Source organism: Mus pahari, chromosome 2, assembly GCF_900095145.1.
Source record: "Mus pahari chromosome 2, PAHARI_EIJ_v1.1, whole genome shotgun sequence".
Taxonomy (NCBI): domain Eukaryota; kingdom Metazoa; phylum Chordata; class Mammalia; order Rodentia; family Muridae; genus Mus; species Mus pahari.
In genome coordinates this window covers 43,517,873-43,530,758 of record NC_034591.1, presented here as the reverse complement: position 1 = coordinate 43,530,758, position 12,886 = coordinate 43,517,873, and the positions used below count along the sequence as shown (strand labels likewise).

Here is a 12,886-nt window from a genome sequence, read left to right as displayed (position 1 = left end):
AGAGAGAGAGAGAGAGAGAGAGAGAGAGAGAGAGAGAGAAAATAAGAATGAATGAGAATGTCCCTGGTTGTCCTCATTTCTACTGGATACATTTGTGTCTGTGAGGGGTATTTATTTAACTTATAGTCGTTTAAATATAGGGGTTTTTAGGCTTTTGTTTTTCCCATGTGCTTTTATCATGCTTTTTTTTTTTCCTGACCATTATCCAAATGAAATTAGCTATCTTTAACACTCACTATTTTGTCAAAAAATAGCAACAACAAAGCAAAACATATATAGGGACATACATTCTTCCACCTTTATTCTTTATTAAAGTTACAAAGAAAATGAAAACCCTATTTTCTCACCTCAGTTTCCATATGTTGTGACTCAAAAGGTATTCTGTTCTTTATTCTCTCTTCCCGCCTTGCTACCAGCCCTGTAACCCTTTTCCTTGACAAGTCTCCTGTCTCCATGTGATCATTGGTCTCTGCCTTATCTTCAATATTTTGCCATCTACCCTTGTGGCTAGCATCTCAGTTTGAGAAATTTAATGTATTAACACTAGGTCACCTAGCCACAACTTGGCCCTGCATTAGTTAGGATTCTCTAGAAACAGAACTGGTAAAATGGATCTGTATTACAGTGGGGGTTTATTAGTTTGGCCTCATGGAATGGGCAATCGGGCCATGCACTGGAGGTGCCGAGGACTTGTTATCTACCCACTATGAGGTTGGATGACCAAACAATTCTCATTTCACACTGAAAGCCTGGCATACTTTTAGGGAGCTGATGAACTATTCTTTGTTGGAAGGCTGAAGAAGGTAGGTAGTTTAACAGCAGTCACAGCAGCAACTGAATGGACATATTCTCCAGCAAGGAATGAAGGCCTACAGGCAAAATCAGCCCTGGTTTTCCCTCTGTCCTCTTTATATGTGGAATGCTCTTTGGGAGAAGTGCTGCCCACTCAACAGGGTGTTTCCTTCCCTTTTCATGTTTCCAGGAAACATTCTCCAGACCTACCAAGAGGCATGGCTCTTAGTTGATTGCATACCTAATGGAGTTGGTGAGCAGAATTAGCCATTACATCATCAACTAGAACCTGCACTTCATGCCATTCTCTCATCTGATATCTAGTGATCTTCCTGATTTAAAATATTGCTATAATCATGTAAGGCTTTATATGTAATCTCTGTGTATAGTAGGGAAGTTTTTTAATTACCCTTTGAAGACCTTAATGTTTTATTCTTTTTTGGTTCCATTTATTGTTTTATTGAACTGTGCTTTATTCTCCCCTTTATCTTTATACATTTCAAAGACTATTAAAGATACAGGCCTCATGCCCCTGTTCTGGGCTCTCCCCTATATAACTTTCACTTTCCACCAGAGTTGTTAACTCCATTTCCTTGGTTCCCCCTCTTTTTGTAGACGGGTCTGCTATGGTCCTTGCTCTTTTTCCTTTTGTTGTTGGCCTTTTCCCCTTGGGGGGCTGGAGCTTGTCAGGGTTTAGTCTTTGATGGATTCATCTGTGTGCCATAAACACAGTGTTCATGGCATTGTGTTATCATTGAGCATTGTGTTATCATTTAGCAAATGTCAGTTACATAGTTAGAGTGAGTTAGTGCAGCCTTGGTTATGGTTTTATAGGAGAAGGAACTCAGCAACAATGTTCATTTGTGCCTTTGCTTCAAAACTAGAGTCACTCAAGGGAATGTTAGCTCTTGGCTACATATTAGACAGTGAGAAAAAAAACAAAAATAATTGTTCATAGAGAGTATTAGAAATGAACAGTATTACTGTAGTGAGACTATAAGTATATATTTTGCGGGTCCATGTTTATGCTCATTATACCAGTTCTAAAAGGTCAACTTCAGGTATTTTCTAGAGAAGCAACAATTACATGTAGCACCAGTAGTTATTTTCATGGATCAGCTGAAAAATAAACTAAATAAAATTGAGCAGGAAAGCCATAATACATAACAAAACGAGAAAGCTCCTATGAGCAATGAAAACAATAAAAAGAATACTAGAATTAGGAGGGAGAGCATCTGAGGAAGTAAGAAATCCCAGAGAGAGTCCCCTTCTACCAGCCCCAGACCTCAGACCAGACCTCACTAAACATATGTGTCATGGTATAACAGCAAAGTTACCGCCTTGCCACAGTGATGGACATAGGGAATCTGTTACCCCCGAGTTCTGGGTGAAGTCCACAGAGAGACGCTAGTGTCCAGAACTTACTAGAAATCTGCTAGTGTGGATGGTGCTCTGAAAGGGACACCCTTGGCATATCTGAAAAGGCAGCTGGCCGTAGTTAGTGTCAACAGGACAACAATGAATAGCAAGCCCTTCTACTAGTGTGCCACCTGGGCTCACTCGATTGTTACTGCTCTAAGTGGTGTGAAACCATGCTGCCTAGATTCGTCAGCATCTATAGCACCTTTATAAAGAGTTATAGCAAAAATTATATGTATACATATTTATACAGTTAAGTGTCTTTAGGTTCCCAAATGAAAGACACACACACACACACACACACACACACACACACACACAGCCTTTATATTTTAATATGCCTTAATCAGCTCAGTGGCTGGGCTGCTTCCAAAACTCCACGTGGTTAACATACTCCCCTCTGATATCCCTGAGTTATTACTTACTGCCCTACAGTCCTCTCGTGCTGAATTCCCCAGCACCTACGTGATGCCTATGTTCTTTGTCCAGCACCTCTCTGGCATGGCCTCTATTCCTTCCCTAGCATGGAGGCTCTCTCTCTTCCTGCTACTTCCTCAGTCCCTTGTCTAGGAATCCTAGAGTCCTGCCTCTGTCTCTGTGCCCAACTGTTGGCTGCCAGCAACAGTTTATTTACCAACCAAAATCAACTCTGAGCAGAGTCCCTCAGTGTCTTATATGTGGATTTTGTGCCATTTTGATGACCAAATTAGCACAATTTATGCAGCATTAGACCAAATCCACAACAATGAATAGGCATCATGATGTAATTGCGTGATTTTTATGTGTAAGGTGTAAGTACAAAGTTTCTTCATATGGATGGTCAGTACCTCATGAGCAAAGCAGTCTTAGCTAAGAAAAAGGAGAGAGATCATGACATCCCCATGAGTACTTAAGAAATGTCATTTCCAGACAAAATATAGCTTTGAGTGTCTAAGTATCCTTCTCCCTGACTTAAGAGTTATTAAAGACACCATTAGTTTCACTCCTTTTTAAAAACAAGGGTTTTGTTTTACAATCATTTTTATCCTTAAACTTACTACACAGTTAGTCTTGAACTGGTGATTCCCTGCCTCAGCTTCCCACATCCAAGGACTATTGGTACAAGCCATGGTTGTTCTTATACCTCTATAGATATATTTTGTTTTGGCTTGAAGACATTAAAAACAAAACAAGATAATAGAGACTTTCTAATCACAAGTGATCTAGAGCTATAGAGAGATAGCACACATTTTGTGTAGATATTATAAATGTGGTTGCCATAGATAGAAGTTACTAATGCTTTAGTATCTGAATGTCATTGACTGAGATAGGAATCAAGAACAGCTTTTGTGAAGGACTCAAAAGAGGAAAACTAAAAGCATTTGGGAAAATTTGGGGGTCAGGTAGATACATATGCCATATGCTGGCTAGTTAAACAGAGAGACAAATGAGTCACCTGACATGTGTGAAACATGTTTGTAACCGTTTTACACATATACACACATGCACACGCATACATACACACAAAATAAATTTTAATTGACATTTGCATTCTGGAAGGATTATAGCAGCATTCAATACATGGTAGCTGCTTTAATTTTTCAGACTCTTCTGGAAGAAGCTTGTGTCACATATGAAGAAGAAAACAGGAAAATTAGCAGTATCATTTGATTAGTATCCATGACAAAATGGTTGGATTCATATGTCAACACTATGCTTATATATCTTACAGGTGGTCCCCCCCCTCCTTGCATCTATTCCTTGTAGCTATGGGACAAGTGTTAAGAAGCTAGGGAGCTAATGAGATCCTATAGTTACATAGGATGGCTATTTACATCAAGTGCAGTTCTACAAAACAGTGGGCCCCCAAACCCTCCTGTGCTTGAAGAGTTTCCCCGAATTCCCAAGTAAACATACAGAAGTTGGCCATGTATTTCCAGCCCCTTTCTTAACCGTTTGAGTGAAATGAGAGAGGTGGGTGGCCAGTGAGAGAGGAACAAGGAGTTATAAACAACAGTTACTTCTTCTAGTTTCTGGAACTGCGAGGTGCTAAGCGGCAGAAGATTCGGTATCTACTAAATGACTCTTCCTAGACCCTTGTCTTAGCATTGTCTCAGACTGCAGAGCATGGCACCAGGAGCTCACTGGGCCTCCACTTTCGAGAAACCTTTGGCATCTGAGTCCTTGACCTTCAGGTTGGACAAATGCAGGTTATCTCACAATTTCCTCAGAGCTGTTTACAGCCTCACTCGACCTTTCAACCCTTTAGAGATCTGGGTCTCCTCTGGTAAGTTATCACATATTATGTTATAGTTGTGCTATACAACATTTTGAGCCATGGTGGAACACTTGGTATCCTGGCTAGATGCCCCTAGAGCATAGGTGTTAATGGCCATGCCTAATTACAGATGTTGGATTTTGTTTTTCAGGTGTTTCTAAAGAGTGACCGGGTGGCCAGAATGGTTCAGAGTGGAGGATGCTCCGCTAATGATTTCAGAGAGGTGTTTAAGAAGAACATAGAAAAACGTGTCCGCAGCCTGCCAGAAATAGACGGCCTGAGCAAAGAGACAGTGCTGAGCTCATGGATAGCCAAATATGACGCCATTTACAGGGGAGAAGAAGATTTGTGCAAACAGCCGAACAGGATGACCCTGAGCGCTGTGTCTGAGCTCATTCTGAGCAAGGAGCAGCTCTATGAAATGTTCCAGCAGATTCTGGGTATTAAGAAGCTGGAACACCAGCTGCTGTATAACGCATGCCAGGTGAGTACTCTGATGGCTCCCCTTGCCATGTCTGATGTGTGCAAGGAACATGGAGTGTGTATGACCCTGGGAAGAGCTGCTTCGCATTTGCCAATCACTTTCCTCAAATGGTTGAGTGAGATTGAATTGTAATAAATAAAAGAATGATAATCTGAAAGAAGCTTTGAAAGAGGCTGGGGCGGAGGGAGAGTAATGTCAATATCATTAGCCAGTTACGACTGGACCCAAAGACCTTATTTCAGGACTTCAGTGTTATGTGTACTGGGTATATACAGGGCAAACCTTGAGTAAGATGATAATCATCCGCTGCCTAGGAAGTGTCCCTAGTATACCTGAGCCAGTGCTCCTCGGTGCAAAATAATTCATCATAAAGGTTTAAGGCTAATCTTAAGAGTATTATGGAAGTAATTGAAATTTCAAATTTTTTCTTTACCTCAGCCTGCAAGAAATAGGTTGAAGATGATTGCTAAACTGGCTAATTTAAAGCAATGACAGCAAATAATATGTTTTCCCTTAAGTTGTTATTCAAGTCATGTATATGAAAAATTTGAAGAAAATCTCATGGGTTTTTCATTTTTAGCTTGAATGATTGGTGTAATAGTATATTCCTTGGATTTCTGCTTATTTGGGGTATATATATATATATATATATATATATATATATATATATATAATTTAAGCCCTATTAGACAATTCAAGTTACCAAAATTCTGCCTTTTTAAAATTCATTAAGAAATGCACTTCCATAATATACATATATTTATTTTTAACCTTTTTGCAAGTTTATTTTCACTTAATTTCTGCATCCTGTTCATGTTCCTTAGTTTGCATCATTATCTTATGAATGAATAACTTAGGCAAATAGAGAATTAATTAATAGTAAAGTACTGTGCACCTCAACCCTATGAGCCCTTCATGAACTCACCCACCATAACTGTTCTCACTGGGTCATTAAGCCAGGGGGTGGTTTGATAGTGGAGGCTGAGCATAAATCATAGACATGTGATTACATATTATATGTTAACAGATATGTCAAATTAAGACTGTGCTTTTCTGGACTTGGTTTGTTTTTCCAGTAGATGATACAGGAAAGCCACCAATCGGGTATTGTTTCACTGAAGCTGGAAAGAATGTTCAGCATTTTCCATTGGCAAACCTTTCCCTTGATTTGGAAGGAGGATCTGATAAACTTAGAAAAAAGTATGACTACTTGGGACAATTTCTTAGATCTTCTTTAATAGAGGAAAGTCAGTGAGATGGGGAGATTTCTTATTCTCTGTATTTTTGTACAAAAAAAAAAAAAAAAAAAAAAAAGTTATACCAGCACTATACCCAGTACCTGCTCATTCAAATGTTCTACTTTTCAAATGCGTCTTTTTATCTTTTGAATAAGTGCTTTTCCCAGGTTTGGGGGGTCTCTAACACACACACACACACACACACACACACACACACACACACCACAATCTCTGATTTTTTTATTTGTTCAGTCTTATACAAATGGGATTGAGGATTTCCAAGTTTTTTCATATGTCTAAGATAAAAATGGAATTCTTTTGAGTACTTGATTGAAGAAGGGTTAAGATTAGTCATTAAGTTAAGTAAAAACCAAAAAGAAATTCTAAAAACCTACTCTAAAGTTTTCCTGTGGAATTACAGTGACTTTACAGAAATTATGAAATAAATTTAAAAAGCAATTGAGATTCTGTTTTCTGCAAGTGAACATGCACACATGCCAATTTCTCCCTCCCTCCCTCCCTCCCTTCCTCTCCTTCCCTCCCTCCCTCCCTCACACACAAATATTGAGAGAGAAAGAGAAAGGAGAGACTGAGTGTATGTGTGTATGCATGTGTTTTGGTTTTTGGTTTTGGTTTTGTCATCCAACAAGAATTAATAATAAAGAAAGGCATAAGACACAGGACACCATTTGTGCTTTTTTGGGAAGGAACATTCTGGAAAGAGAAGTAGCAAATCAGGCTTTGTAGCGCATGGAGGGGACCTCATCTAGGCAGCTGCTGAAGCCTGTCTGTGTGCTTCCGTTCCAGAGACTGGTTTCATCTTTCCTGTGAGTCAGGAGAGGTCTGAAACTCTGGATGGCAGTCACAGTCTTAGTTGTGTTTGTTCTGCATATATTGTCTTTGTTTGTTTGTTTGTTTGTTTGTTTTTTGCCAGCAGCAAACCAATAGAAAATAATAAAAGCATATCATGTACTTTATGGTCAGAATTTCAGAGCACACAGCTGTTTGGGGAGATGTGTAGGACTGGAGCAGCCAGTGGGTCTCTGGGGCCGGGAGAATGGAGATAGAAAAGGTCTGGAATGAGAAAAAGACCTTTGCCCCCGCTGCCTCCTGACACCTGCTAGAAGTCACCTAGTCAGATCCCCTGTCCCATAGCTGCAGGGCAGCATCTGGCTTAAAACTTCAGGAAGCTAATGTTTAAAAAACACAGCCATGAACATTACTTCTGGTAAGAACCAGTCACTTATTAATTAGCAGAATTAAGGCATTAATGAAGCCCTTGAAACAACCAAGTTAGGAACTATAGCATACCATGCTAAGGCTACAAAGTCTATATAAATGTATATAGCTTGTACTTGTTACAAAACTGTAACAAAGGAGAATCTAAGAAATAGTAATCTAAACAGCATCATAAATTATATGTTATAATGTTAACAGCAGTTGCCATTTGGTTTGAGGTTAGTGTCTGCACAAGTGCATATCCATGCAACAAAATGATAGGGACAAATCCTGTAAAGAAACTTGCAGAGTATATCATAAAGAAAACATACAAAGTGCTCATCATAGCTCTATAGCCCTACATCACTAGCCATGATTTAGTTATCCCAGCATAGTAAGGGCACTGTAAGGACAAAGAATAAGCTGTCATCCCAAAGTCTAATTTCAGAAGACTATTCCAGAAATGTAATGAGTTTCAAGAAAAATACCTGTTCTTTTACAGAATATTAAAAATGTGCACTTTATAGTCTAAATAACTCAACAATTTTATTTCAAGCAGCTTAACAAAGTGCCATTAAGTGGTATCAATCAACCATTCTTCTTTAACCAGAAATTAAATGCATTTATTAATGATTGTTTTAAAATATGACATAAGGCAATAACAGCATGTAAAAATTAATTAGTAAGCTCATTATTCAGAAGCATGCATGAAATATAGAAAATATGCTCCATGAATTGTATGAAATGAGAGTCCAGTGACAGATAAGATCTCGATAATCATCTGCCTAATTCCTAAAAGCATGCCTTTGTAAATGCCACAGTGATGTAGTAACTCCCTTCGTGGCTCCACTCTGCAGGGGCCGAGGAAGGCAGGATGATATTTAGACGTGTCATAAAGTTTATCAAAGTGAGAATTTTACTTAGCTGCCAGTATCCTCTGGACACAGACTGCAAAACAGGAGGTGGGGACATGGCTCTCAATGACATCAACATGGGAGGCGATGGATTGTCTAAACTGTAAAGACATGGAGCCTTACAAGACCAGAGCCCGAAGGGTGGGACACGTAGTACTGCATACACTCATTGCATTTCTTATCCTTTTGCCTCTGCATTTAGATTTTAAGAGGATTAAGTAAGTCAATTTTACAGCTATCTAGATCCTAATCGTCTCTGCCAAAAGCAACCTTCATCAATGTTTTATAATCTCCTTCCATTAAGTGAATAAAATCACTCACCTAGATTTCCCCAAAAGTCAAAGCAAAGTTAATTGAGATCTTGATCTCTTGCTATTCCCCCACCAGAATCCCTTGTAGTCTGAGAACTTGAAGAAGAATTAAGAATATTGTAGAGTTGTCTAAGGTTTTTAAGGGGTAGCCAGAATTGGTGAATTGTTAAAATATAGTGTTTATGATTCCATTTCTCTAAAAAAGCTTTCAAAGCCTTTGAATATTGAGGTTTGGAGACCAATTTGTATTTTATATCTGGGCTGTGGGTATAGAGCTTTACATACTTAAATAATTGCTGTGTGTTGGTTTTCCCTATGGGTAGGACTTGCCCATGGAGGCCCAGGAACCGCAGATCTTAAGCATTCTGAGCACTTCAGTTCAAAGCCTGGTAAAGAACAGTGAAGTGCCAGAGAACTGTCCCCAAGATTAGTGCTGGGTTTCACAGCCACCATCTTCATTTTTCACTTATTGTAGGCCAACATCATATGCTAGACAGTATGTCATTGTGGTTTTCAGAAGGAATATGTGCATATTTTATGTAGTTATACTTGATAACTTTTAAAATAAAACATAAATGAGGAAATTACAATGACTTAGAGATATTTTGGTTTTATGTAATTTGAAATGTCAGAAATACTTAAAATATTCAAGCATGATTAACACCTTAAAAATAAATACATTTATGTTTTTCAGTTTTTGAGATACTAAATTGATGATTGAAATACCTATAAATACTTACAACTATGTTTATTTCTTTTCTACAGAATTTCCTGACAGTATAAATTTGATGAGTTTGATTTAAATGAATTTGAAATACTACAATTTATAATTGAAGTAACTATAAATACTTATAAGTATGTTTATTTATTTTCTATGCATTTCTGTAAATGCATAGAAAATAAATAGATGAGTTGGATTTAAGTGAATTTGAGTCTCTGGTTAATAGCATTCAGTAAATTTCCTCTCTAAAACTTGTTTTATTTTTTTAGCCTTTCAAATAAATCACATTATACTAAGTATGCATCAGTTAACTCTACACTTTTATTTCTTAATTTGGGTCCATGTATGGCCACTCCAAAGGTTATGGCTGCTGGGTGTGGTGGTGTACACTTAGAACACCGGCACCAGAGATCCTGGAGCCTAATCTTGAGCTGGAGGGCTGTACAACAAGACTTGGTTCTTGTTTTGTTATACTGCTTTTGCTTGCTTGCTTGCTTGCTTGCTTGGTCTTTTTGGCTAGGCTTGGTATCTCACATCTATAATCCCAGCTAAAGCAGGATGGTTGCAAGCTACCAAGTGATGATACTGTCCTAAAATATAAAAGGAGGGATATTCCTTAATATTTCTCCTAAAGTGTTCTGTAAAATGAGCTTTCCATTTCTAAAATTCCAGCCCCACTTGCCTGTTTTTGTTTTTCTTCTTTGTCTAGGTCCTGCCTGTTGCTGTTAGAATATGTTTTCAACTTTTCCGTTTTTAAAACGGAGACAGCATTTGTAAACTGATGAGAATCTTCTATACTAATAATTTGAGAGATATATTTTTGCTAATCTATTTGTTGCTTCTCTCAGCTGCTAATGAGAGTACTGTTTCTAATATAGTAAGGAATGATGCCTTTATCCTGCATGGTTGGTTGTTAATGAAAATATTCTATATCCAAGTTGCCATTGTACTTCTGTAGTATAATTTGAGGCATTGTATCATGGTACTTCTAATTGTGTTCTTTTGTGGCTCTGTATGGTTATCTTTTCTAGACATCACAATTTTTATGGACATTGCATTAACTCTCTACCTTAAGTTTCATATTAATTCTGTCCATTCAAAATCACAGAAGGTCTTTCCATCATCTAGTGTCTTTTTAATGATTTCTTACCATCCAGTCTTTCGGTTCTTTAATAAGATTTAACACTAGATACCTTCTGCGCTATTAAAATGGTATATTATTAATAACTCTTCTCTGGGAGTACATTTTTGGTATTATGAAGGCTAGTGGGATTTTTTAGTTATCATTTTATTTTTATATATGAATATATTTATAAATGCAGAGTGCATATATGCACACACATGTATGCTGCTGCCCATAGAGCTAAAAGAAGCCATCACATCCCCTGGAACTAGATTACAGATGTAAGCCATCATGCATTTTCCTGGAACCAAACCCTCGTTCTCTCCAAGAGCAGTTAAGTGCTTTTAACCACAGAGCTGTGCCTGCAGCCCTAAGGGTACTGTTATTATTTTAATGGAGATGTTTGTATATTGCAAAATGAAAATGATGTATATGTGTGATGCGTGACTAAGATTTGGTTGTTTCCCTCAAGGTATTTTCATGTGAACAGGAGACAGATATTAGTACAGTTTTCTAGTATACTGTGGCAAAAGTGGTAGGGGGTGACTGTGTAGCTAGCATGAACACATTAGTAACAGTATCTTAATTTGATTTTGAATTGCATCTGTGGGTTTCCTTAGGTTTCTTCAATTCTGTATAAATGACAGAACAAAACGGCTTTGAAAACTCCTTGAGGCTAGGTACCTCAGACTAAGTCCAGCAGTTTGTGCAGCTGGACTCAGCAGTTGAAGTTCCTTGGTGATGCAGATGCAAACTGAGCACAGATAAACTTGCCCCAAAGTCCTATCTTAGGGCTTTGCTCTATGGCTTTATTTATCTGTCAGGGCGTAGGGGGCATATGCTGAAGAAGTAGAGAGGATATAGCAATGTGGAAAATTCAACATCTATATTGAGTTGGATTCAGATTAACAGGTTTTTTTGAAAGATAATTTAAAATTTCACATATGCTTGTGTCTGTGAGAATATACCACAGGTATGCCCACAGAGTTCAGAAGGAGGAGTGAGACTCCAGCTGCTGAATGCACTGAATGGCCAAATCACCTCTCTAGAAGAATTTTTTTAAAGGAGTCAATTCCTGAATTTTAGAAGATGGGTATAAACTTAATTTCTGGGAAAAAAAAAAAAAAGAACAAAAGTGAACCAAAGCAAGCCAGTAGTGACATATGTGCCAGGGACTGGATGGCTTCCATTGTATTTGAATGAATAGTAAATGCCCCCTATGGGGTCTCACTTGTTGAATGCTTAGTACTCAGCTAGTCACACTATTTAGGGAAGTTCTAGGAACTCCAGTGCCTCACTGGAGGAATTAGGTCACTGGGGGTGTGTCTCTGAGGGTTGTAGCTTTTCTTAGAATCCTTTGCCTCTCTCCACAACTCATATGCCATGAGGAGAAGAATCTCCTCAAACACATTAATTCAAGTAACCAAGGACTGAAGAAAATTATAACCATGAAACAAATTCTCCTTCTCAATTATTTTCTCTTAGGTATTTGGTGAGAGTGATAAAAATCTTAACTATACAGATCAGAGTAAATTAGGAAGGCATGTTGTATGAATTTCTAGAGAAGCAAGAGGTGAGCTTTAAGGAGTCACACAATTTGATGGAAGAGATTAGAATTTATCTTGTGACAGGCAGCAATGCCAAGGGGATAGCAAAGCAATGACAGGAACCAGGTGGGATTCCAAAAAGTTATTTGGATGTGGCTAACAGAAAGAATGCCCTTCCTCAACTTACTTAAAAGGATGGGTCATGTATTTTATTAAACAGAAGAAAGGCGAAGGAATGAAAACTCATATTAATCAGTAAGTAATCTGTCCATGTTCCAGTTTTCTCTTGTTTTAGTTGTGGATATAGCAGAACACGGTGGTACAAATACATCATGAATGCAACTTAAAGAAGAAATCTTTAGTTGGGATAATTTCAGAGGAGTCTGCCCATGTGCTTGAGCATAAATAACATCATAATGAACAGATGCAGTGTACGATTAAGTAGAACGGTTTACTTCATGAAAACTAGAAAGCAAAAAGATAACAGTCAGGGTCCAAGCATCAGTTGCCCCAAAGGATCTGCCTTCAGCATCCCACTACCTCTAGCTATGACCTAACAGGTGGGCTTTCCAGTCTCCTGCTTTGAAAATACCAGCTGAAAAAAACAAGTTCAAAGCATAAGCCTATGGGAGGGTATTTCATATTTAAATAGCAGTAATGTATGCCTGGGCTCAATGGAAAAATCGAAGATTTCCTAGAGCTTTAATGATTCCATCACTGGATCCATTCCTCTATTGAGTTACATCTGGGTTCTTTCCACCTTCTTGCTATTATAAATAAGGCTGCTATGAACAGAGTGGAGCATGTGTCCTTATTACCAGTTGGAAGATCTTCTGGGTATGTGCCCAGAAGAGGTATTGCT

General features: G+C 38.2%; 1 protein-coding gene across 13 annotated transcripts in view; it reads left to right on the top strand.

The window, feature by feature from the left end:
- Positions 1–12,886, top strand: part of Cadps2 (calcium dependent secretion activator 2) — a 518,996-nt gene that overhangs the window by 195,455 nt on the left and 310,655 nt on the right. For all 13 annotated transcript variants that reach the window (XM_029533832.1, XM_021190679.2, XM_029533805.1 and 10 more), the window contains exon 3: positions 4,620–4,952. In XM_029533832.1, coding sequence (XP_029389692.1) covers positions 4,620–4,952 — 333 coding nt within the window. The remainder of the gene's footprint in view (positions 1–4,619; positions 4,953–12,886) is intronic.